Raw genomic sequence first — 26,705 nt, 5'->3', positions numbered from 1 at the left:
TGAAACCAAACTTTTGAGGAATAAGAGATTTGTTTCACAGACTGTTTCTCAATTTGGATTTGTCTGATTGCCTCCTTGGGAGATTAGCGCCAAACATTTTTTACCTAAATAATAAGTAGGTAGAGAAAATGTTTAACTACAGATACAATGCATTTCATAGTTACAAGTCAATTCAGATTTTCTTTTTGTGTCTTGTTTTTCCCTGTATTTACCTTCAATTTTCCTTTATAAAGCTGTTTAAAATATCCTCTTTTTATTATCTGAAGGATATGTAGTGATACCCCTTTTTCAGATCTGATAATGGTTATTTGTCACGTTTCTTTTTTGTTCCCTGAACAATGTGTCTTTTACCAGTATTTTTAGTCTTTCAAAGAACTTCTGGCTTTGTTGATCCTCACTACTGTTATGCATTTTTTCTATCCTTAATTTCTGTACTTATCTTCATAATTTCTTTCTTATTGTTTGTTCTTCTCCTAAGTTCTTGAGAAATACACTTGATCACTGAATTTCAGCTTCTTTTTAATACATGAATTGGGTGTAAATTTCCCCCTCAGCACAACTTCAGCAGAGAATTATATACTGCTATGAAACAACTTACCCCAAAATTTTTAGCTGCACTGGACTACAATAAATATGCATTATCTCATAGTCTCTATGGTCCAAGAATTCAACAGCAGCTTAGCTAGGTAGGTCCGGCTCAATGTCTCAAGGCTGCGAGATGCAGTCAAGATGTCGACCTTAGCCACAGTCACATAAAGGCTTAACTGGGAATAGGGGGATCTGCTTCCAAAATGGCTTATTCACATGGCTATAGCAGAAGACATCAGTTATTACCATGAAGACCTTTCCATAGGGCAGTTTGAGTGTGCAATCTACCTAACAACTGGCTTCCCCCAAGACCAGTGATTAAAGAGAATAACAGGAAAGCTATTTCATTATGGTGTAGTGTAACTTCAGAAACAATGAAAGTCACATTATACCATTTTCTCAATATCTTTAAGTTCACAGATCAACCCTATTCAGCAAGGAGACTACAGTGGCCTAAGTGCCAAGAGGCAAGAATCACTGGGCACCGCCTTGAAGGCTGGCTCCCAAACAGTATCTCCCCCAAGTTTTAACATGTAATGTTTTCATTATTAATCAGTTCGAAATATTCTTAAATGTCTATTGTGTTTTTTTTCTTTGATGTATGGATTATTTAGAAGTACAGTTGACCCTTGAACAACGCAGGGGTTAGGGTATCAACCCCCCCCCAGGCAGTTGAAAATCCACATGTAACTTTTGACTCCCAAAAAACTTTACTATTGATAAAGCCTTACCAATTGCATGAACAGTCAATTAACACATATTTTTGTATATGTTTTATATAATGTATTCTTACAATAAAGTAAGATAAAGAAAAGAAAATGTTATCAAGAAAATCGTAAGGAAGAGAAAATATATTTACTATTAAGTAGAAGTGATCATCTTAAAGGTCTTCATCCTCATTGTCTTCATGTTGAATAGGCTGAAGAGGAGGAGGAGGAATAAGAGGAGTTGGTCTTGCTATCTCAGGGGTGACAGAGGTGGAAGAAAATCTATATATATGTCGACCCATGCAATTCAAACCCGTATTGTTCAAGGGTCAACTATACATAAAATTTACAAAAAGTGAGGATTATCTGTTATTAATTCTGGCTGTTAGTAATTTCTGGCTTAATTACACTGTTGTCAGAGAATATACTTAGAATCATTTCAGTTGAGACTTGCTTTAGACCATGTAATGTACTTGCAAGTAATATAATTATGTTTACACTGACATTTACTATCCCAGTATCATCTTAGTACTGTTTTTGTCTCCTTTCTTGTTTTACTTTTTTTATTAGTACATATTTCCCCACCTCTATTAAGTCTAGTAGTTATGCAATCTCTTGCTATACTTTTGGCTGTTATTCTAGAGATTTCAAAATGCATCTTCATCTTAAAGTCTAATGTAAATTTGTATTATTTTCCACTTCTTGAACAATGCAAAGATCTCAGAATACTGAAGTTACTTCCTCCTGATACCCACACATTCATTCCATATGTATTTTGAAGCCCAGAATTTACTTATCTTATACAGCCAATGTTTATTTCCATTTACCCACACATTCATTTTTTTTTTTTTTGTCTTAACTCTTCATTCCTTCTTGCATCTCCAAGTTTCCACCTGGGATCACATCCGCCTAAAGAATATTATTTAGAATTCCCTTTAATGTTGTTCCATTGCTAAGAAGTTCTCAGCTTGTCTAAATAGGTATTCAATATACTTTCATTCTTCAATGATATATTTTAATAGGTTCAGAATTATTGACTGGCATTTTCTATTAGCAATTTAAAAATATTACTTCTTTGTCTATCAACTTCCATTATTTCTATTAAGAAGCTAGCAATCAGGCTGGGCACGGTGGCTCACACCTGTAATCCCAGCACTTTGCGAGGCCGAGGCAGGCGGATCATGAGGTCAGGAGATCGAGACCATCTTGGCTAACACGGTGAAACCCCGTCTCTACTAAAAAATACAAAAAATTAGCCGGACGTGGTGGCGGCTGCCTGTAGTCCCAGCTACTTGGGAGGCTGAGGCAGAAGAATGGCATGAACCCGGGAGCTGGAGCTTGCAGCGAGCCAAGATTGCGCCACTGCACTCCAGCCTGGGCAACAGAGTGAGACTCCATCTCAAAAAAACAAAAAAAAAAAAAGAAGAAGAAGCTAGCAATCAGTCTTCTTATTAGTCCTCTAATTTTCCCTAGGGCTGCAATGATTACCCATTGTACTTGGTTCTATTTATTTTCTTCTGGCCTCAATTCCACTTCACTAATTCTCTCTTCAGTTTCATCAGTTGTGTTCAGATGCTGTTAAAATCACCCACTGAGGTTGGGCGAGGTGGCTCACACCTGTAATCCCAGCACTTTGGGAGGCCAAGGCAGGTGGATCACGACGTCAGGAGATCGAGACAATCCTGGCTAACACAGTGAAACCCCATCTCTACTAAAAATACAAAAAATTAGCCGGGCATGGTGGCACGTGCCTGTAGTCCCAGCTACTCGGGAGGCTGAGGGGCAGAAGAACCGCTTGAACCCATGAGGCAGAGGTTGTAGTGGGCCGAGATTGCACCACTGCACTCCAGCCTGGGCAACAGAGCGAGACTCCGTCTCAGAAAAAAAAAAAAAAAATGTACTACTACCCAATTAGATTTTTCAGATATATTCAGTAGGTGATAAACGCATGTGAGTCCCCATTACAAGAAGAATCATTTCAGGGAAGACTAGAACTCCACTTTCAAAGAATTCCAAGATGATTTTAAGACAGGCACCCTCTCAAAGTATAAATTTTCTCAAAGCTATATTGTCAACACATCCATATCAAACTATAAAATGTTAACTGTGAAACCTAGCAAGAATTTGAATTAATTTTCAAACTATAAAATCTTCCAGAGAACAATATACTTAACTAAAAGTTAAGTACACAAACCAAAAATCTTGCTTAAACTTCCAAAATAAAACACTATCTCAGCAAGGCATGGTGGCTCAGGCTTATAATTCCAGCATTTTGGGAGGTGGAGGAAGAAGGACTGCTTGATCCTAGGAATTCAAGAACAGCCTGGACAACATGGCTAGATTCCATCCCTATAAAAAATTTTAAAAGCCGGGGCTGGTAGCACACACCTGTGGCCCTAGCTACTCGAGAGGTTGAGATGGGCACACCTTGACCCCAGGCTGAGGTTACAGTGAGCCATGACTGTACCACAGCACTCCGCCTGGGCCAAAAACAAAAAACAAAAACAAAAACCACTATCTCAATTATAACTATCTTCATCCCAAAATAGCTACTCACTCTCTTTTCTTTGAGAATACTGACTAGAACAAAAGTCGCCTTTTATCATAAAATTTCACACCAAATCCATTTAAGTGACCAGTAATATATAGCCTAGGTGAATGTGCATAAAAAAATTGAACAACCACCAGTTTTAACCAAATTCTAATGAGACACCAATTTACCTTTAAAAGCCTTATAAATCAAACATAAAATAAAAGCCTGACAAATCATCGAACAATTTACTTCAGCCTAACCAAACCTAAGTTTCAAAAAATGATAGAAAAGCACTGAAACAGGGTAGTAGGGACAGCACTTGGCCCAATCCCACCAACATGTTTTTCCATATGTGACCACTGACCACGAGACATTTTGGTACCACTCCCACTGGCCTATACTCGCTGACCAGACCTTGTAAGTTGTCTAAAAAAACTAAAACAAGCAGCATTCCACCATGAATCCTACTAAGGAGAGTTAACTCTATTGCCCATATGTGCACAAGGCCAGGAGAAGGACCAATCCTAACCCTGAGCCTCATTGTAATACTAAAACCTTCGCCCAGAGGGGCTTATCTGCCCCTCTCATCATGTGACATATGTGTTCGCATGATTCCTTAGTGCATCTGCACACCCTGTGCTCCATCCCACACATGCAATAACGTTCACCTACCTGATGAGTTATGCACATTACCTTCCTTAAGACACGGCAAGGCATTCCCCTGGGGAGCCAGCCAGAGAACCCTTCTTCCTTCACCGTCTCACTTATTCCCAATGTTTCAGGCATAAGTCTCTTTTTTTTTGAGACAGTCTCCCTTTGTCACCCAGGCTGGAATGCACTGGTATGGTAACAGCTCACTGCAGCCTCAACCTCCTGGCTCAAGCAATCCCCCCTCAACCTCAGGAGTACTGAGACTACAGGCGTGTGCTACCTTGCCAAACTACTTTTTTGGGGGGATGGGGGGGTGGTAGGTGTCTTGCTAAGTTGCCCAGGCCGGGTCTCAAACCTGTGAGCTCAAGTGATCCTCCCACCTCAGCCTCCCTAAAGTGCTGAGATTAGAGGCATGAGCCACTGCTAGGCACAAGTCTTAATAAATCTCAGCATAAGTCTTAATAAATCTTGTCTGGGAAGTCTGCCTAGCCTCCTATTAATTTCTGTTACTGAGAGCCAAGAACCTTGCACTAATAAGAGTAACATTTTCTGTCCCTAATAACTAACAGATGTAAGGCAATGATCATCAGTGAGTAATACAGAAAAACACTAGACATTTTGTGCTTTCTGATGGAAGAACTTACATCTCAATGTGATCAACTCTCTATCAGTGATGAAATTCTCATACCCCCACCCCAGACGTTTTGAATCAGAAACTTTGGGAGTAGTGCCTAACAATGTTTTAATCAAGCCCTCCAGGGGATTCTCATGCACATTAAAGAGAACCACTGCTCTAGATCCAATAACCAACTTAATAGAAATACAGAGGAACATATTAAACTACTCCAACAGGATACAATTGGCAACATCCAAACTGTGAGGAAACTATAGATAACCTAGGTCCTTCAACAAAGAAACTGCAAGAGAATTTTTTTTAACTGCATAGGTAGGTGAAATTTATATTTTAAGTTTCTTTTATTCTATAGCAACCAATTGTAACATGCAGGCTTTGTTTTGCTCCTGATTCAAACAACCTAAATAAAATACCATTATGAGACAACTGGAAACTTGAACATCAATAAATAGTGTGATAATAGTGTTGTAGTTGTTTTAAAAAAGAATCTTTTCCTTCCATAACAGTTGCTATGAAAAAAAGTGGGGAGGGGAATCCTTATCTTTTACAAATACAGAATGAAATATTTGCAGAAGAAATGATATAAAATCTAGGATTTGCTTTAGGTACAAGATGAAGCAGTTAGGAAAGAATTGGCCATGGGTTGACAGATACATAGGGGTTTATACTATTCTGTCTACTCTGTATAGGTTCAAAATTATCCTCTGCTTATTGTGAAAAAAAAAAAAACTAAGTATTTTGGTAAATTAAATCAACTAAGCAGCCAGGCACGGTGGCTCACGCCTGTAATCCCAGCACTTTGGGAGGCCAAGCCACGCAGGTTACTTGAGGTCAGGAGTTTGAGACCAGCCTGCCCAACATGGTGAAACCCTGTCTCTACTAAAAATACAAAAATTAGCCAGGTGTGGTGGTGGACACCTGTAATTCTACCTACTCAGGAGGCTGAGGCACAAGAATTGCTTGAACCCGGGAGGCAGAGGTTGTAGCGAGCTGAGATCACACCACTGCACTCCAACCTGGGCAAGAGAACAAGACTCAGTCTCAAAAAAAAAAAAAAAAAAAAAAAAAAAAAAAACAAAATCAACTTAGCAAAATCCACAAGTTTTAAAGTTGAAAAATAATTAATCTATCACCAGTTTCTAATTGACACTCATCCAGTTCAACCATAAACCCCAAAATATCAATAAGCCTTCATGTAAATATGCATTAGATCTTCATTTCATCAGCCTTCCATGATTTGTGGAAGTATCAATGATTATCATTTCTCTTACTTAAAAGATATAGTTACTAATACACATCTTACTATTTCTCAATTCCAAAGAAACTGTTTTAAAGAAAAATGTGAAAATATATATAGGAATGTGCCCACTAAGCTAGAAGTTTACCTGTAAAGATGTAATTGATCCTGTGTGTCCTTGGAGCACAGCAACTGGGGCACAAGTTCTCAAGCACCACACTCTAATAATTTTATCACAGCTCCCCGCAGCAATCATTGTATTCTCATAGTTTACTGCCATATCTGAAATTTCTGCAGAATGACCTCTTAATGTAGATAACAAGCGGCCATTATGTGTTGACCAAATCTTTACCAAACAGTCATCTGAACCCTAAGAAAAAATATATCCAAAAATTTATGTTAGTACAGCAAATCTTTTAAATAATATTAAAAGAATACCTTTTATATGCCATCCAAATTAACTTTCTTTAACTTCTCTCTTTCCAACTATAGAATACTCTGTTATTTATGTAATAAATTATGACTTATGGTCAGAACACTTACAGAATAACAGTATTTTTCTTTAAGGCAAAGAAAGTCTACATAAAGATACTGCCGAGTTATCATTTCTACGGGTCAGACTCCATTATCAATACTATTTTCCCCCAAGTTCTCTGCAAAGTAGTAAGTCCAACTCAAAGTTCACGGCTCTCTCATATCAACTAACAATGGTTAAATGCTAGTCTAGACCGGGCACAGTGGCTCACACCTGTAATCCCAACACTTTGGGAGGCCCAGGTGGGCAGATCACAAGGTCAGGAGATTGAGACCGTCCTGGCTAAGGCAGTGGAACCTCGTCTCTACTAAAAAATACAAAAAATTAGCCAGGCGTGGTGGCTAGCACCTGTAGTCCCAGCTACTAGAGAGGCTGAGGCAGGAGAATGGTGTGAATCCAGGAGGCGGGGCTTGCAGTGAGCAGAGATTGCGCCACTGCACTCCAGCCTAGGCGACAGAGCAAGACTCCATCTCAAAAAAAAAAAAAAAAAAAAAGTCTATTCACATCAAGCTAAATAATGTGATGAATATTCATAGTGTGAGAAACAGGACTAAGTGGCAATCCCAAAAACAAACAAAAGTGGTGGGAATAGCCTCCTCACAAACAACACAGTCTCAAGTTTACAGTACTAGCCAGCACCCATTCAAGAAACATTTGATTATCTACTCTTGAATTGTACACCCACAAAATGAAAGTTAAACTTCTCACCTATCCTAATTTACCCTTAAAACATTAAAATGATAAATTTCAAATTTTTTCAGATAGGTTTTTAATACTTACTTGAACACTAATGGGTTATTTTATAATCAACCCATTTTCCTGAACCAGTGATTAATGTGAACATGAATCACTTGGAGAGGTCTGAGGAGCTTTTTATCTTGAGGGGTTTACAGTTAATACATATATTTCATTACAATGTAATCTAATTCAGTAAGTCTAGAATGTGCTAGAGGGAAAGTATGAGGTATGTCTATTTTTAAGCATCCTTAAATATCACATTTAAGAACCACTACTCTAAATCACTGTCTTTCAAAACAGCACAGAGTCCTATCTTCGGCTGAAGCACTTATTAAAAATACAAATTCGTGAGACCCACACCGTACCTACTGAGTCAAAATCTCTGAGGATGGGAAACAGAAACTAAGATTTCCTAGATGATTCTGAAGCACACTAAAGTACTCTAGATGACATCAAATCAAGTTTAAAATTTTAACTCACTGTAAAGATTCTATGTCCTGTCCTATCAAATGCTACACAGTAAACAGCAGATAGATGTCCGAGAATCCTTCTGTGCATTTTTATATGCTGATACATAGTTCCTGGAAATGCTGTACTAAAAGTGGAACACCCTGTGAGTTGTTTTCCTCGATGTATCTCCACTAGGAAATAAAAACAATGAAAATGGTTAAGGGAGAGCCAATAAGGAAAAATCTAAGAAAAACTCGAATAACAATTTCTAGAGGGTCACAAAAATCTATGTTCAAGAAGCCCTAATGACACAATTTCTTCTCAGTTCTATTCTTCTGTATTCACTAACATAGACTTCTTACTACAAAAAGACTTTTTTATTAATTTTATTTTTAGTAATTATTTTAACAATAATTTGACATTTGATACTTATTACTATTAAAGCAACATTTCAACCAGTATTTCCTTTTAAATTTTAATACAGCATTTATAAAGGTTGTTGAGAAATTTAAAAAGAATTATTTCAGGCATCTCAAAGGCCAACCTTACTTACCAAGATTTGGTGGGGAACCATAATTCACTGGCATTTCAGGAGGTCTTCCTCTATGAAGAGCAGCAAAGGCAGAGCCCTTCCAAACTGTGTGCCTGCAGTCTTTAAAATGAATTTTAGATACACATAAAATCTTGAAAGTTAACCCCAAGAAAGATTTTATAGAATACTTACGTATATTGTAATAAACTGTTTATTCAACATTTTACCAACTAATATACTTTAACAGAAAAGCCCTGGAGGTTTATTAGACTATTTCTGAAGAAAAAGAAAATTAAGACATCTCAGATACAGCAGCAACAACAACTAACATTTGTGTAGCACTTTACAATTCACAAAGTGCTTTCAACATACATTAGCTCATTGAATCCTCACAACAACCCTGTGAGGTAGGTATTTTTGCCAATTTACAAGTGAGGTAACTGAGGCTCAAAGGTTCCAGGACCTTTAAAGAGATCCACAGCAAATGTTTGGTAAAGATGGACCATAAAACCAGATCTTTTGACTCCAAGTCCCATTTAATGCCAAGTGTTTATTTTTCAATGTAGAATTATATCATACAATACTAAAGATAAAAGGTCTTACAACTGATCCAACTTTTCAAAAATGGAAGCTTTTATAAGGAAAAAGTTCTTTGATTTATATGAAAATTCATGACTTGTTCAGTTTTAAAATTCATTTGGCCAATACTGCCATGACTTTAGTCTCTATCTTTAGGAAGTACCAATAAATTATATAGCTTTCCCTTCATTTTAGGATCACAGAAAATCCTCTACTGAAGAGCACATACGTAGGATCTGTGACTCTGAACACTAATTCAAAGTCCATCCCTCCTTGACCTACCAGCAAATGCGCTAAGAAAAAAAAGTCTGCCCTCCTCTATAGGAGATAGCAGCAGAACATAGGTTTGAAGCAGTCACACTGTGCCAGAAATTTGTTTCTTCATAACTCAAAGAAAGGGAAGGCATCATACTAAACCTCTACTGAGCCTCGGGTGCCCCAAACTAACAGACATATTGCATTTTACATGAATGGATTCATTACCACTATCATGACCAAAGAGCAGTTACAAGGCATCCTCCTGGGGTACCAGTACAAAACAAATAGAAAATATGCCCCTACCCTAGGGCAGCTTGCTGAAGACTCTTCTAAGGTCTGGCCAGTTCTAAATCACTGCTCATCACAAAACAACGACATGGAGCTTGACACAAGTAGAGAAAACAAAGGAAAACAGGCTACCAATTAACTACCATATAACCAGCTAAAATAGAATAATTACAAAGTGAATAGGGACACAGAAGAGGAAGAATATAAACAGTTTCCTGATTAGTGCCACAGGGTGACATGGCTAGAGCACTAAGAAACAACTAAAGCTAACAAACCAGTCTGGCACACAACTAAGAGGGAGGGGTGTTCTTTCTCAGTTAAGCTTTATACTGGTGGTGCAGCTAAGAGTAGCATCACATCAGCAATAGCTCGTAATAAAAAATAATCATGGGATGAACTTGATGTATACTCAGGATCAGAAGAACCAACAATCTTTGCCCATTAGCAGTTTAGCCACATATACACATATATTATATCACATACATATACTTAGTCTAAGTCATATATACCAAGCTAACAGAAAAAGAATAGCAATTTCAAACATTTTGCTAACACATAACTTGGCAAAAAAATTAAATTAGTAAAAAAAGAACCATGCAATTTTACATGTTTGGTGCTTGTTTTCAAGCTGCTACCAAATTTAGAAAATCACTTCCCTTTATAACAAAGGGCTTTCAGAAGCTAAATATCAAATGAAATACCTCTAGCATTTAAAGAGTTTATTAGACACATACAATTACATTCAATGAAGTTATGAGTGAGCTACAAAATGGAAAATTAAGAACTCACATTGATAAAACCTCAAACAACATCTCAGAATAAATTCAAGCTTTTTAGCTTAACATCTATATCTTTATCAACTTTTTAATGCGGAAGGACCCATTAAACACTTATGTAATAAAATTCAATGTTCTATGCTAAATGCAGAGAATTTTATAGTCCACAGCATGATTTATAGTTACATTATCACCTTTCTTCCACAATGCTTACATTACTTCACAATTATAATAATTATTAGGCTATTAATACAAAGCAGAACACTTCTTCAAATTAAGGTACCTTTTGCTGTACGTAGCAAAGACTGCCTTCCTGCACCAAGTAAAGAAGTGACTCTTGAAATACTGGGTGGAATTTCTTTATCCAACATAGGACCGATGCGCTGGCAGATTTGCAACAGATGATCAGGAGCCACATGCTTATTGGACAAGACCTAGTTGGAGAGCAAATTTTAATGACAACAGTTTAATAATATCAAAAACTATTAAATACTTAGGGATAAGTCTGGCAAAATGTGAAAAACATACACTGAAAACTGTAAAACATGCTGAGAGAAATTAAAGACAACTTAAATAAGCAATAAGCTGATCTACAGATTTGATCTACAGATTCAAACCTGTAACACTCAAAACTTCAGCAAGATTTTTTTTTGTAGAAATTGACAATTTTGTTCTAAAATTTATATGCAAATGACCTGGAAAAGCACCTCTGAAAAAGAACAAAGGTTGCAGAGCTAACAAAACTTAATTTCAAGACTTGAAATCAAGACTTTACTCAAAATTGCACTAACTGGGCCGGGCATGGTGACTCACACCTGTAATCTCAGCACTTTGGAAGGCCAAGGCAGGTGGATCACTTGAGGTCAGGAGTTCGAGACCAGCCTGACCAACATGGTGAAACCCCCATCTCTACTAAAAATACAAAATTAGCCAGGCATGGTGGTGCACGCCTGTAGTCCCAGCTACTTGAAAGGCTAAGGCAGGAGAATCACTTGAACCCAGGAGGTAGAGGTTGCAGTAAGCCTGGATCGTGCCATTGCACTCTAGTCTGGGCAACAAGAAAAAAGAAAAAAAAATATTACACTAACTCGCCTGTCTCAAAAAAAAAAAAAAAAAAAAAATACGCTAACTGGCCTGTAAGTGAAGCATACACCTTTGAGAGAGATGTTAAGATATCAAAGATCCTACAAGACATCATTTAGTATCTAAATCATGGATAACTGGTTCTCAACAATATACTAGGCAGTAAAAAACATTAATTCTTTTGGTAAGTACTGACAGACTACTAGGTGCCAGGAACCAAAAGTGAATATACCTATAGATAACTATAGACAAATATATGTCTCTCATAATTTTAAATGAAAAATAATCATTTATTTACTCCAACGTAAAAGATAAAAGATATTGCTCTCATCTCTACAATAAGAACAGGCTGGATAAACTTTAAAAAATGTATAAACCCATCACAGCTGAAGAAACAAAATCTACATTAACTAATCCCAGAAATACAAGCTTTTCTGGGAACAGAAAAGGGACTCAGGCCGGGCGCGGTGGCTCACGCTTGTAATCCCAACACTTTGGGAGGCCGAGGCAGGTGGATCACTGGAGGTCAAGAGTTCGAGACCAGCCTGGCAGAAATGGTGAAATCCCCTCTCTACTAAAAAAAAAAAAAAACACACAAAAATTAGCTGGGTGTGGTGGTGGGCACCTGTAATCCCAGCTACTTAGGAGGCTGAGGTATGAAATCACTAGAACCTGGGAGGCGGAGGTTGCAGTGAACCAAGATCATGCCATAGCACTCCACAGCCTGGGCGACAAGAGTGAAACTCCATCTCAAAAAAATAAATAAATAAAGTTAAAAAAAAAAAAGGGACTCATAGCTGCTTACATCCCTAGCAGAGAGGCAGGAAGAACCGACCTCAGACAAGAATAAGAAAAAACCACTCAAACCTCTAACAAACTTAATGACTACTTGTGGCCAGCATGACTGATTAGAATCCTAAGGAGCCTCAGTTACAGTGAGTCTGCACATCTACCACAATTTTTTCCCATAGGCCTTCACCAACTGCATAGGGCCCAAACACTAAAGCCAGGGCAGCCCTGGAAGAAACCTTACATTCCAAATGCACTGCAGAGGCCCTCCTAAGGCTGGAGATAGAACAGAGTGGAGAATGATCTCTTCTGACATGGAAAGCCTAGAGCAGGATGGCAAGGCAGAGCGAACTTAGTAACAGCCTAAAAAGTTGGCGGTCAGGTACAAAGTAGAACAAGATCTCACAAAGTATGGAAAGGTGGCAACTCCAACGTAAAAAATAAGACATCTCAGGAATTTCACGAGGGCCAAATGTCAAACTCTGCTGGAAGGGAAAGTATTGATGCCACCCTCAAAGCATGGAAAGCCAGTGATTAACTGAATGTAACAAAGCTCAGAGATGACCATTTACAAATAAGATTGACCCTGTCTCACACACTAACTGCTTGAGAAAAGAGCACATCTTTACCAGAGGTAAATACATTACTGCAGCCTCTACTCTTTTTACATAAAAAGTTACAGCATACCTTAAAAAAATGAGATACACAACAAAGCTAGATATATGACCCATGGTCAAGAGGGGAAATGGTCAATAGAAGTAGACCTAGAGATGGCCCAGATGTTCAAAAATGCTTAGCTGTTATTTCTCCAAACTACTTCTCTCCTCTATCCTTTCCACTTGGGACTTTAATTACACATTAGACTATTTGATATCATACCACTTATTCGAAAAGCTCAGAGAACCCAAGCAAAATAAACGCAAAGAAAACCCACTTTGGGAGGCCAAGGCGGGCAGATCACGAGGTCAGGAGATCCGAGACCATCCTGGCTAACACAGTGAAACCCCGTCTCTAATAAAAATACAAAAAAATTAGCCAGGCATGGTGGCAGGTGCCTGTAGTCCCAGCTGCTGGGGAGGCTGAGGCAGGAGAATGGCATGAACGCAGGAAGCGGAGCTTGCAATGAGTCAAGATGGCGCCACCGCACTCCAGCCTGGGTGACAGAGCAAGGCTCCCACAAAAAAAAAAAAAAAAAAAAGGAAACCACCTAGGTGCACATGTGAAAGACAGCTTCTGACACGCCCTCTAATAGTGCCCAAACCTCTTGGTAGTCAGACTTGTGACATCCCCTCCTCAGTTACTTCGGAAAACAGTAACATTGAGAGGATACTACTTCTATGATTAGGTTACAATTGTGACTTCTGTCTTGCTAAGACTCTACTGCCTTGTCAGCTTTCATCTTTTGATAACTCAAGCTATCACAGTGGAAAGACCAAAAGGGCGAGGAACTGAGGGTGGCCAATAGTCAGGTAGAAATGAGGCCCTCAGTCAAACAACCCTCCAGGAACCGAATCCTGCCAAAACTACATGAGCTTGGAAGCCTATTCCTCCCCCGTCAAGCCTTCAGCTAAAACCCCAGCTCTGCCAATATTCTGACTGCACCTTCACAGAAAAGGAGACAGGGAACCCATCCGAGCACTGTCTGGACCGCTGACTTAGAGAAACTGGCAGATAATAACAAATCAATGTAGTTTTAAGCCGCTAAATTTTGGGGTAATTTGTTATACAGCAATAGATCATGACTACAGGACAACATCGTAAAACTGCTGAAAATCAAAGACAAAATAAAAATCTTAAAAGCAACCAGACCAAAAAAACATTATTTTCAAAGGAGCAATAAGACTGCTAAATTTTCAACATTAGGAAGGCATAAGGCAGTAGGACATCTTTAATGTGCTGGAAAAAAAAAAAAAAGGACTATGAACCAGAATTCCATAGCTACTGAAGTCACTGTCAACAAACCTTTGTTAAAGAGCTTGTTTTTTTTTTTTTTTTTTTTTTTTTGAGACAGTCTTGCTCCATTGCCCAGGCTGGAGTGTAGTGGCCCCAATCCTGGATCACTGCAACCTCCACCTCCCAGGTTGAAGCGGTTCTCCTGCCTCGGCCTCCCAAGTAGCTGGGATTACAAGCACACGCTGCCACACCCAGCTAATTTTTGTATTTTTAGTAGAGAAGGGGTTTCACCATGTTGGCCAGGCTGGTCTCGAACTCCTGACCTCAGGTAATCCACCTGCCTTGGCCTCCCAAAGTGCTGGGATTACAGGCGTGAGCCACCAAGCCCGGCCAAACCTTCATTAAAAGAAATAACAAAATAAGTTCTGCCGATAGAAGAAAAATTACCACAAATAGGTCCCATGGAACTGGAGGAAGAAATTTAAAATACCAGAAAAGATGTATAGGTAGGTAAGCAAGTGAATATTGACTTTAAAACAACAGTAATAACATCTTGAAATTTTTATAATATGTGGTAAGGCCAGGCTGAGAGCAGTGGCTCAGACTTATAATCTCAGCACTTTGGAAAGCTGAAGTGGGCGGATCACCTGAGGTCAGGAGTTCAAGACCAGCCTGGCTAACAAGGCGAAACCCCACCTCTACTAAAAATACAAAAATTAGCCAGGCATGGTGGCACATGCCTGTAATCCCAGCTACTTGGGAGGCTGAGGCACAAGAATCACTTGAATCTGGGAGGTAGAAGTTGCAGTGAGCCAAGGTCACACCACTGCACTCATACCTAGGTGACAGAGTGAGATCCCATCTTAAAAAAGGTAAGGCCAGGCATGGTGGCTCATGCCTGTAATCCCAGCACTTTGGGAGGCCCAGGCAGGTGGATCACTTGAGGCCAAGAGTTCAAGACTAGCCTGGGCAACGTGGAAAAACCTCATCTCTACTAAAAATACAGAAAGTAGCTGGGTGTGGTGGCATGCTCCTGCAATTCCAGCTACTTGGAAGGCTGAGGCAGGAGAATTGCTTGAACCCAGGAGACAAAGGTTGCAGTGAGCTGAGATCACACCACCACACTCCAGCCTGCACAACAGAGTGAGACTCAGTCTCAAAAAAAAAAAAAAAACGATTACTAGCTCAAAGCGACGGGATAGTGACAAATAACAGTTATAACTTCATTTATTTGGGAAGTGGTAAAGGAACTAATTTAAAGTAATGTACATTGGTAATGTATATTGAAACCTCTAGGGAAACCATCAAAAGAATAATAAAAGGATATATAACTAAAAAGAAATAGAGAGGCCGGGTGCAGTGACTAGCACCTGTAATCCCAGCACTTTGGGAGGCCAAGACAGGTGGATCACTAATGGTCAGGAGTTCAAGACCAGCCTGGTGAATGTGGTGAAACCCCATTTCTACTAAAAATACAAAGATTAGCCGGGCATGGTAGCAGGCGACTGTAATCTCAGCTACTTGAGAGGCTGAGGCAGGAGAATCGCTTGAGCCCGGGAGGCAGAGGTTGCAGTAAGCCAGGATCACGCAACTGCGCCCCAGCCTGGGCAACAGAGCAAGACTCCATCTCCAAAAAAAAAAAAAAAAGTTATTAAAAAAATGAAGAAAGAAAGAATAGTTAGTCCAAGCAAGGTCCACTTTGGGAGGCTGAGGGCAGATCACTTGAGCTCAGGAGTTCCAGACCAGCCTGGGCAACATGGCAAAACCCCATCTCTACAAAAAAAAAGCCAGGTGAGGCCAGGTGCAGTGGCTCATGCCTGTAATCCCAGCACTTTGGGAGGCCGAGGCGGGCAGATCACAAGGTCAGGAGATTGAGACCATCCTGGCTAACACAGTGAAACCCCATCTCTACCAAAAATACAAAAATTAGCTGGGCAGGGTGGCGAGCACCTGCAGTCCCAGCTACTTGGGAGGCTGAGGCAGGAGAATGGCATGAACCCGGGAAGCGGAGCTTGCAGTGAGCCAAGATAGTGCCACCGCACTTCAGCACGGGCGACAGAGCAAGACCCTGTCTCAAAAAAAAAAAAAAAAATAGCCAGGTGTGGTGGTGCGTGCCTGTGGTTCCAGCTACTCAGGAGACTAAGGTTGGAAGATGGCTTGAGCCCAAGAGGCTGAGGCTGCAGTGAGCTGTGATCATACCACCGTACTTCAGCCTGGGTGACAGAGTGAGACCCTGTCTCAGAAAAAAAGAAAAAAGAAGGAAATACAGAATAAGTAGTCGCCAGGCGCGGTGGCTCACACCTGTAATCCCAGCACTATGGGAGCCTGAGGGGGGTGGATCACCTGAGGTCAGGAGCTCGAGACCAGCCTGGCCAACATGGTGAAACCTCGTTTCTATTAAAAATACAAAATGAGCCAGGCGTGGTGGCAGGCGCCTGTAATCCCAGCTACTCAGGAGGCTGAGGCAGGAGAATCACTTGAACCTGAGAGGCGGAGGTCGCAGTAAGCCGAGATTGCACCATTGCACTCCAGGCTGGGCAACCAGAGTGAAACTCTTTCTCAAAAAAAAAAAAAAAAAAAGAAATACAGAATAAGTAGAATACTTTTTATCTTTTTGAAATCTTGCTGTCATCTTAAAATAATACTTGATTAATCAAAAAAAAAAGTGAGAGAAGGAATAAAGAAGCAATGAAATAAAGAACAGGTAAACTTAAACCCAATTATGTTTATGTTAAATACAAATGAGCAAGGCGCAGTGGCTCACACCTATAATCCCAGCACTTTGGGAAGCCAAGGTGGGAGGACTGTCTGAGTCCAAGAGTTCAAGATGAGCCTAGGCCATATAGTGAGACACTGTCTCTACAAAAAAAAATGTTTTTAATTAGCCGGCCATGATGGCACACACCTATAGACTCAGCTACTCAAGAGGGTGAGGCAGGAGGATCCCTTGAACCCAGGAGGTCAAAGTTGCAGTGTGCCATGATCATGCCACTGCACTTCACCCTGGGCAACAAAGTGAGAACTTGTCTGGGGAAAAAAAAAAAAAAATTACAAATGACCAAAACATCACTAAAAGAATGCACATAAAACCACACGCTGTTTATGGGAGATAAACTTTAAATATGCGAACAAAGAAAGGTTGAAAGGAAAAGGACAGAAAAAGATACACTGTGCCATCGCTAACCAAAAGAAAGTTGGTGTGGCTGTATTAATGTAAGGCAAAGTAGATGGGAAGACAAGAAAATTATAATGAATAAAGCATTTTCTAATATTTAAGGTCAATTCAATAGGAAAACAAAAATCCTAAATTTGAATGTACCTAATAACAGCTTCAAAAAGGACAAAAAGAGCAACAAATCCACAATCATATTTGGAGATTTTTTTTTTTTTTTTTGAGATGGAGTCTTGCTCTGTCGCCCAGGCTGGAGTACAGTGGCGCAATCTCTGCTCACTGTAACCTCCGCCTCATGGGTTCAAGCAATTCTCTTGCCTCAGCCTCCCAAGTAGCTGGGACTACAGGCATGTACCACCATGCCTGGCTAATTTTTGTATTTTTAGTAGAGACGGGTTTCACAAGGTTCACCAGGCTGGTCTTGAACTCCTGACCTCAAGTGATCTGCCCACCTTGGCCCCCTAAAGTGCTGGGATTACATAAGTAAGCCACCACGTCTGGCCATAGTTGGAGATTTTAACAAATTTTTCTCAGGAATCAATACAATAAGCTTGCAAAAATCCATAAGGATACATATGATCTGAAAATAAACAAGTCACTCAACTTTTATCCCTTAGGTACAAATAACTTGTTGTTGGGTGAGCCTATGGAAACTAGTAACTACTCTCTTTTAAGGTAGCACAGCCAGCCAGGCACAGTAGTTCACACCTGTAATCCCAGCACTTTGGGAGGCCAAGGTCAGTGGATCACCTGAGGTCAGGAGTTTGAGACACCAGCCTGACCAATATGGTGAAATCCCATCTCTACTAAAAATACAAAAATTAGACCTGGTGCAGTGGCTCACGCCTGTAATCCCAGCACTTTGGGAGGCTGAGGTGGGTGGATCACAAGGTCAAGAGATAGAGACCATCCTGGCCAACATGGTGAAACCCTGTCTCTACTAAAAATACAAGAATTAGGCCGGGCGCGGTGGCTCACGCTTGTAATCCCAGCACTTTGGGAGGCCGAGGCAGGCGGATCACGAGGTCAGGAGATCGAGACCACGGTGAAACCCCGTCTCTACTAAAAATACAAAAAAAAAAAAATAGCCGGGCGTGGTGGCGGGCGCCTGTAGTCCCAGCTACTTGGAGGCTGAGGCAGGAGAATGGCGTGAAGTGAGCCCTGGCCATGATCCAGCCTGGGACAGGAAATCCGTCTCAAATACAAGAATTAGCTGGGCATGGTGGCATGTGCCTGTAGTCCCAGCTACTCAGGAGGGCTGAGGCAGGAGAATCGCTTGAACCCAGGAGGTGGAGGTTGCAGTGAGCCAAGATTGCGCCACTGCACTCCAGCCTGGCGACGGTGCAAGACTCTGTCTCGAAAAAAAGAAAAAAAAAAAACAAACCTTATCTGGGTGTGGCTGCGCACTCCTGTAGTCCCAGCTACTTGGGACACTGAATCGGGAGGATCACCTGTGCCCAGGAGTTTGACGCTGCAGTGAGCCATTCATTATTGCGTCACTGCAGTCCAGCCTGAACAAGAGACCCAAACTCAAAAAAAAAAAAAAAAAAAAAAAAAAAATAGAGAGTATTATTTTTTAAATTTTTTTTTTTTTTTTGAGACCGAGTCTCAGTCTGTCGCCGGGCCGGAGTGCAGTGGCGCAATCTTGGCTCACTGCAACCTCTGCTTCCCGGGTTCAAGTGATTCTCCTGCCTCGGCCTCCCGAGTAGCTGGGACTACAGGCGCCCGAAACCATGTCTGGCTAATTTTTTGTATTTTTAGTAGAGATGGGGTTTCACCATGTTGGCCAGGATGGACTCGATCTGTTGACCTTGTGATCCACCCGCCTCGGCCACCCAAAGTGCTGGGATTATAGGCGTGAGCCACCACACCCGGCCTAGTTATCTTTAAATATCTAGCCCTGCATTGGGCCTGTCAAATCCATGTTATTTAATTGTAATTTTCATGTATATGAGTGGTAAAGAGAGGAAGAAGGAAATATAACTACAGAATTGAGCCTAAGAATTGGGAAGGACTAGGTTTGTAGAGGGGTTTATTTAAAGGGAAAGAGATTAAGAGACTTAATAACTGAATAATGTGTTACATTTTTGTGGGCCATTTTCTTTGACCGGAAAAAATACCAGAAGATCCTTATATTTAGTGTATCATTAGGAAATTCATTAAGATTTAAAGAAATATATTGGAGTAGTCCTTTTGTGTCAGGAACAGACTTAAAAGTTATTTATATTGAAATCAGAATTTGGTTTATTAGAATTGCAAGTAGTCATTTTTCTTAAACCTTCAAGTACAAATCTTATTTATAAATCCAGAAACAAGTAGTTACTTTTATTCTTTGGTTACCATTTAATTGGTAATTGAAAATTTGTTTATTTATTTATTTTGAGATGGAGTTTTGCTCTTGTTGCCTAGGCGGGAGTGCAATGGCTTGATCTTGGACCATTGCAACCTCCACCTCCTGGGTTGAAGTGATTCTCCTGCCTCAGCCTCCCAAGTAGCTGGGATTACAGGCACCTGCCACCACGCCCAGCTAAGTTTTGTATTTTTAGTAGATAGGGTTTCACCATGTTGGCCAGGCTGGTCTTGAACTCCTGACCTCAGGTGATCCACCCGCCTCAGCCTCCTAAAGTGCTGGGATGAGAGGTGTGAGCCACTGAGCCTGGTTATAACTGAAAATTTAATCATAAAATATTTTATACCACTTACACATTTAATCAAATTTCCTTGGGCATTTTTCACTACACTTAGAAGTGTATGGTTATTTTAATCACCTCAGCAGGGTTAACTTAGACAAACCTAACCATGAATTTTCTAAGACTAAACTTGTAAATAGATTTCAAATTTATTTTGTAATTTTTTTACTCTATCTAACAAATAAATGTAGCTCAGTAATTACAAAACTTGTTACTATATCAGAATATATACTTGTATGAATATCAATGTATTATACGTATATATTTTATGTATATATGCTTGTATTTATATATTGTACATATTATATGTATATATACTTCTGTGAATATATTTGTACTTTCCTCTTTCATCTTCGCTTGTTAACCTTCCTGGGTTATGACTTAATTACCCAAACTAGGAGGAGACTAGTGTTACCATTTTAAGTACTCTACAGGATTAAGGAATCAGGTTATGATAGAAGATTATAGGCTACGACTTGGAACTTGGGTGCACTGCCAGACACTTTAAGTCTTAGGCTGAGCCTTTTTTAATAGTAAGATCCCTTTAAAACAAAAACTTCTTTTACAATTTTGTATTTCCCACAAATCTTGGAACTAATCCCATTATTATTTAATTTTCACAGTGGAACTCTAAAGACCCTTCATCCTGAGGGTAGCTAATTTCTTTCCTCTATGGATTCTGTATTGTCATTGACTATTAGGTATTTCATTTGTAACTTGGGGACACTTAATGATCATGGCAGTGTGATTGATGAGTTACAGTCTAGCAATATAGCAGTGCAGGTAGAGATTAGAAACTTGGGAGCTGGACATGGAGGCTCACACCTGTAAACCAAGGTTTTGTAAATTTTGTTTCTACAGATGAGGTGTTGTTTATGTTGCCCAGGCTGCTCTCAAACCCCTGGCACCAAGTGATCCTCCCACCTCAGACTCTCAAGTCTCTGTGTAGCCTTAGCCACCACACTTGGCTTCAATTCTTGTAAGAAGCAAAAGTAGGCTGGGTGCGGTGGCTCACGCTTGTAATCCCAGCACTTTGGGAGGCCGAGGCGGGCGGATCACGAGGTCAGGAGATCGAGACCACGGTGAAACCCCGTCTCTACTAAAAATACAAAAAAAATTAGCCAGGCGTGGTGGCGGGCGCCTGTAGTCCCAGCTACTCGGAGAAGCTGAGGCAGGAGAATGGCGTGAACCCGGGAGGCAGAGCTTGCAGTGAGCCGAGATTGCGCCACTGCACTCCAGCCTGGGCAACAGAGCGAGACTCCGTCTCAAAAAAAAAAGAAGCAAAAGTAGGCCCAGCAAGGTGACTCATGCCTGTAATCCCAGCACTTTGGGAGGCCGATGCAGGTGGATCACTGAAGGTCAGGAGTTCAAGACTAGCCAGGCCAACATGGTGAAACCCCGTCTCTACTAAAAACACAAAAAGTAGCCAGGCATAGTGGTACATGTCTGTAATCCCAGCTACTCAGGAGGCTGAGGCAGGAGAACTGCGTGAATCTGGGAGGCAGAGGTTGCAATGAGCCAAGATTATACCACTGCACTCCACGCTGGGCGACAGAATGACACCCTGTCTCAAAAAAAAAAAAAGAAGCCAAAGTACCAAAAATACTCTTGCCCCCAAATACAGGTTGGAATAACATCATGGTTACAAGTTTAAGATAAATTGTGGCTTTACAAACACTAATACTAGAATCATCTAAAAAGCTTTTTAAAATACTGATGTCCAGTAACACCACAAAGATTCTGATTTAACTGGTTTGGGGCATACTCTGGGCAACTAGATTTTATAAAGTTCCCCAGATGGTTCTCATCCGAAGATGAAAACCAGTAAAAAAAAGGAACAAGCCACCATCATGAGGAACAATCAGACAAATATAGAATGTAAAACATTCTACAGGATAAATGATTTGGTCTCCAGTAAATCAATGGCATAGAAACAAGACTATTCAAGATAAAAAGAGATTTAAGATAATCAGGGCAGGGGCCGGGTGCAGTGAATCATGCCTGTAATCCCAGCACTTTGGGAGGCCGAGGCGGGCAGGTCACGAGGTCGAGATAGAGACCATCCTGGCCCACATGGTGAACAGCTGTCTCTACTAAAACTACGAAAATTAGCTAGGCATAGTGGTGTGCGCCTGTAGTCCCAGCTACTTGGGAGGCTGAAGCAGGAGAATCGCTTGAACCTGGGAGGCAGAGGTTGCAGCGAGCCGAGATCACACCACTGCACTCCAGCCTGGCGACAGAGTGAGACTCCATCTCAAAAAAAAAACAAAACAAAAATCAGGGCAGGTGTGGTGGCTCACACCTGTAATTCCAACTTTGGGAGGAGCATTTGAGACCAGCCTGGACAACATAGCAAGTCTTTTTCTCTAGCGGAAAAAAAAAAAAAACAGCCAGGTGTGGTGGCACATGCCTGTGGTCCCAGCTACTCAGGAGGCGGAAGGCTGAGGTGGAAAGATTGCTTGAGCCTGGGAAATGGAGGCTTCGGTGAGCTGTGATCATAGCACTGCACCCCAGCCTGGGTAATAGAGTGAGACCCAGTGCGGGGCGGGGAGAGAATCAATCAATCAATGCATGTATGGACATTTCTCAAGACCAAATCAAACTAATTGTAAAAAGACACCCACGGAACAAAAACAAAATCTGGATATGGACTCTGTGATATTGGCACTTGATGATATAATAAGCAGTCCTTATTTTTTAGAGATGAACTCTGACAAACTTAGAGATGAAATGTAGTGTCTGGAATTTGCCTTAAAACATTCCAACACATTAACCAATGAAATGAATGGCTTTCTGGAATTTGCTTAAAAACAAGGGAGCAGACAATATGCAACATTCTCTGATAATCACTGAAGTTGGAAAATGGGCACCTAGTGGGTGGGTCATTTATTCTTTTTGTTTGAAGATTTCCATTGATAGTTTCTTAAAACATATGTATGCCTCAAATAGAAACTGAAGTAAATGTAGCAAGTTAGTAACGTTCAAAATTCAAATTTGTTGGCCAGGCGCAGTGGCTCACGCCTGTAATCCCAGCACTTTGGGACACAGAGGCAGGCAGATCACCTGAAGTCAGGAGTTCAAGACCAGCCTGGCCAACATGGTGAAACCCCTTCTCCACTAAAACTACAAAAATTGGGCAGGTGCCTGTAATCCCAGCACTTTGGGACACAGAGGCGGGCAGATCACCTGAAGTCAGGAGTTCGAGACCAGCCTGGCCAACATGGAGAAACCCCATCTCTACTGAAAATACAAAAATTAGCCAGGTACCTGTAATCCCAGCTACTGAGGAGGCTGAGGCAGGAGGATCACTTGAACCCAGGAGGCAGAGGTTGCAGTGAGCCAAGGTTGCTCCTCAAGACAGACAATCTCAAAAAAAAAATTATTATTATTCAAATTTGATGATATACAGGGATGCATTATATTATTCTCATTTGTGTACATCTGAAATACTTCTTTTTTGTTGTTGCGTTTCGAGACAGGGTCTCGCTCACCTAGGCTGGAGCACAGTGGCTTGATCAGGGCTCACTACATCCTCGACCTCACTTCAGGCAGGTCTGGAACTCCTGGCCTCAAGCGTCCTGCCAAAGTGCTGGGATTACAGGTGTAAGCACCACAGCTGGCCTGGAATACTTCTTAATAAGGTATTTTTAAAAGACCTTGAAAGTTTAGAAACTATACATATACCACTAACAAAAGAATAATTCTCTACACAGGAGGCTCATCATCACTCAGTCCTGGGGGACTGGAGGGCAGAGAGGAAGGTGAAAAAGAAAGGATACCCACCAGCCAGACCAAATCAGGGAGGCAATGATAGATGCCATATGTCATAGCCAAATCACAGCCATATTATCACAGAACTTAAGTGATTTTAAACAATAGTAAGTAGGATTTTAAGCAATTCTAGCAACAAAAGCCAAAAAATTTATATAATTTTTTTTTTTTTTAAAAGAAAAAAAAAGAAACTAGGCCTTGCTCCATCTCCCAGGCTGGAGTGCAGTGGCAGGAGGATAGTTCAATGCAGCCTCAAACTCCCAGAGTCAAGTGATCCTTCTGCCTCAGCCTCCGAAATAGCTGGGACTCCAGGCACGCACCACCACATCCGCCTAATTTTCTGCTACTTATTTTTTGTGGAGACAGAGTTGGTCTGAACTCCTGGCCTCAAGTGATCCTCCCACTTCGGCCTCCTGTGCTGAGATTGCAGCCATGAGCCATTGCACCCAGCCCCTATAAATGTATTTTAAAAGTAACTTTTCCAGTAGTTACAGCACTACATTTGTTTCAAGTTACTTTCTCTCAAGCAGCACGACCACAGCATCATAACCAATAATGCTTTTCCGCTTCACCAATAAGGCTATATTACCCGTGGAGAAAACTAAAAGGGGGCGTCCTTTAAATGTTTCCTCAACGTTTACAAAAAAAAAAAAAATATCTCAAAATGTCAAACTCAACACATTGCCAACAGAATTTTTAGAACTCATTCTCTTGAAAACATCCACTTTTAAGTGTTTACTTCAAAATCTAAGAAGGTAAATATTAAAATTATTTATTACTTGCACCAGGCTTCAAGTGTTAACTGTTCATGGAAATAACACATCCTCTGGTTTCTTCTGTTGTCTAATTAAAACCTGTAATCTTCCACCACTTTTTTTTCTTCTTTTCACTTGCCACCATACTCTACCACTCAAGTGTTACAGGTCTTCAAACTGTGGTAAAAGATCACTCAGAAGCTCTTTTCCTTCTCAATTGTTTTCCTTATACAAGATGCTGAATATGGCCTGGCAATTAATGAATTCCCTTATTCTAATAACGAAATGGCAAAAACATATCCCTGAAAAATGTCTCCAGTAAAAACAAACGAATCCCTGCAACTGCTGTTAACTATAGATAAAAACAAGTTACATAGAGACAGTAAGCAGGTTCACAAAAGAAATGAGACTGTGATGCACAATTAACCGAGCTCAAAAAAAAAAGTGCCTATTTAAAACACTTTATTGTATTATCTACAAGATCAGTGTGAAACTCATCAACTACGGCGTTCGACAACTATTGTACAGTAGAAAGGAGCACAAGCACTACAGTGGCATATTCATACAGCTGCAAGATTTTTATGACGCTGCTAACAAAACAAAAAATAAAAAGCTCAACACAAGAACATTTCTCCACCTTCAGAGACCAATGATTCTATTCCTAGGGAACAAGTGGGGGGCAAACTCGGGCGGGGCAAGCGCAGGGAGGCCAATCAGAGCGCGAGTTACAAGCGCAGTAGAGGGGGGGAGAACGAATAAAACCGCCCAGTTGAATGGCTGGCTGCGCACGCCACACCCCCGCAGAGGCGGCCGCACCTGAAGCCCCACCCCTGCCGCAGGACCTCCGCGAGTCGCCCCCACCGCTCCGCCCCGCGCCGTCCCCCATGACTGTTTCCTGCCAAAACAAACCTGGCCGCCTCAAAAACAAAACAAAACAAAATCTTCAGCGGGGAACGCAGCTATCCCTGGGCCGCCCCCCAGTGCGGGTCACACTTTGCACCCCAAGGGCCGGGGTCCCCACGAGGGGAAGGGGCGGGGGCGGGGGGCGGTGCACGGAAAACCCGGGGAGCAAACGTGCCCAATCCTCACCAACTCCTCGTAGCTCCTGTTGTGCTCGTTGCCCTCCCAGTCCAATCTCTTCGGCAACAACTGGAAAGACACGAAACGCACACGAGTGACCACCTCTCCGGCGCGGGGCGGGCGGGCGGGCGGGGGGCGCGGGGAGGGCGGGGGGCGCGGGCGAGCATCCCTCAGGGCAAGGTCGGGAGGAGGGACGCGAGGGAGCGCGGGGACGGGCGCGCACAGACCTGGTACTGCTCCAGCTCCTGCACCAGCACCTGCGGCCGAGAGACGCGCGGTCAGGGGTGGGGTCGGGCCCGGGGCGCCCCCGCTTCACCCCCGCCCACCACCCGCGACCCCAGGCGGCGGCGGGGACACTGGGGACGCCAAGTCCGCAGCCGCCCGTGGGCCCGCACTCACCTGGGCCGCTCTCCGACATGGGCCCGCCGATAGGTACCGGGCGATGAGGAAGTACAGCTCTGCGGGAAGACAGGGAGTCGGGTCAAGCCCGGGCGGGGAGGGGACGGGGCCGGGGGAGCCGGGGAAGTCGAAGCAGCCGGGAGCGCCAGGGCGGGGGTGGCACGGCCTCGCGTCTTACCCGACTCGATGAGAGGCACCGGGCGTCGGGCGGACGAGGGCTCCGCCATGGCCGGGCGTGGGACTGGAGTCGGGAGCGAGCGAGCGGAGCGTGTAGGCCGCGCCAAGGCCTGACTGGGCTGGCGTCCCCTCTCCTCAGGCGCGCGCCGCCGTTGCCGCCATGTCGTGCGCGCCGCCTGGACCGACGCCTCCGCGGGGGAGGAAGTAGTCCCTCCGCGGGAAACGAAAAGTAGTCCCTCCGCGGGGGGCGGGGGTTTGCGCCAAGGGAAGACCGGAACTCGCGTCCCGCCCGGGGAGGCGAGCCTCGCTCTGCTCTTTGCCTCCGGGGACTCGATGAGGGGAAAGTGATGCGGAGGCAAAGTTCTGGGCGCCGCGACAGCGAGTGGGGGA

The 26,705-nt window shown here is 42.1% G+C and overlaps 1 protein-coding gene across 6 annotated transcripts in view; it reads right to left on the bottom strand.

Annotated features, from left to right (window-relative positions):
• The window catches only part of BRWD1 (bromodomain and WD repeat domain containing 1), a 129,074-nt gene extending 102,581 nt beyond the window's left edge, over window positions 1–26,493 (bottom strand). For 3 of the 6 annotated variants that reach the window (XM_032175928.2, XM_058427927.1, XM_032175930.2), the window contains exons 1-8: window positions 26,317–26,486; window positions 26,139–26,197; window positions 25,967–25,996; window positions 25,749–25,808; window positions 10,790–10,940; window positions 8,627–8,725; window positions 8,104–8,264; window positions 6,499–6,720 (exon numbers count right to left, since the gene is read on the bottom strand). In XM_032175928.2, coding sequence (XP_032031819.2) covers window positions 6,499–6,720; window positions 8,104–8,264; window positions 8,627–8,725; window positions 10,790–10,940; window positions 25,749–25,808; window positions 25,967–25,996; window positions 26,139–26,197; window positions 26,317–26,365 — 831 coding nt within the window. In that variant the 5' untranslated portion in view covers window positions 26,366–26,486. Of the gene's footprint in view, window positions 1–1,447; window positions 1,511–6,498; window positions 6,721–8,103; window positions 8,265–8,626; window positions 8,726–10,789; window positions 10,941–25,748; window positions 25,809–25,966; window positions 25,997–26,138; window positions 26,198–26,316 lie in introns of those variants that run through there. The other 3 variants (XM_032175931.2, XM_058427926.1, XM_032175929.2) reach the window with 3 other exon arrangements.
• Between the last annotated feature and the right edge of the window lie 212 nt (window positions 26,494–26,705).

This window comes from Hylobates moloch, unplaced genomic scaffold, assembly GCF_009828535.3.
Source record: "Hylobates moloch isolate HMO894 unplaced genomic scaffold, HMol_V3 SCAFFOLD_14, whole genome shotgun sequence".
In the NCBI taxonomy this organism is placed as follows: domain Eukaryota; kingdom Metazoa; phylum Chordata; class Mammalia; order Primates; family Hylobatidae; genus Hylobates; species Hylobates moloch.
This window is presented reverse-complemented; position numbering and strand designations above follow the sequence as displayed.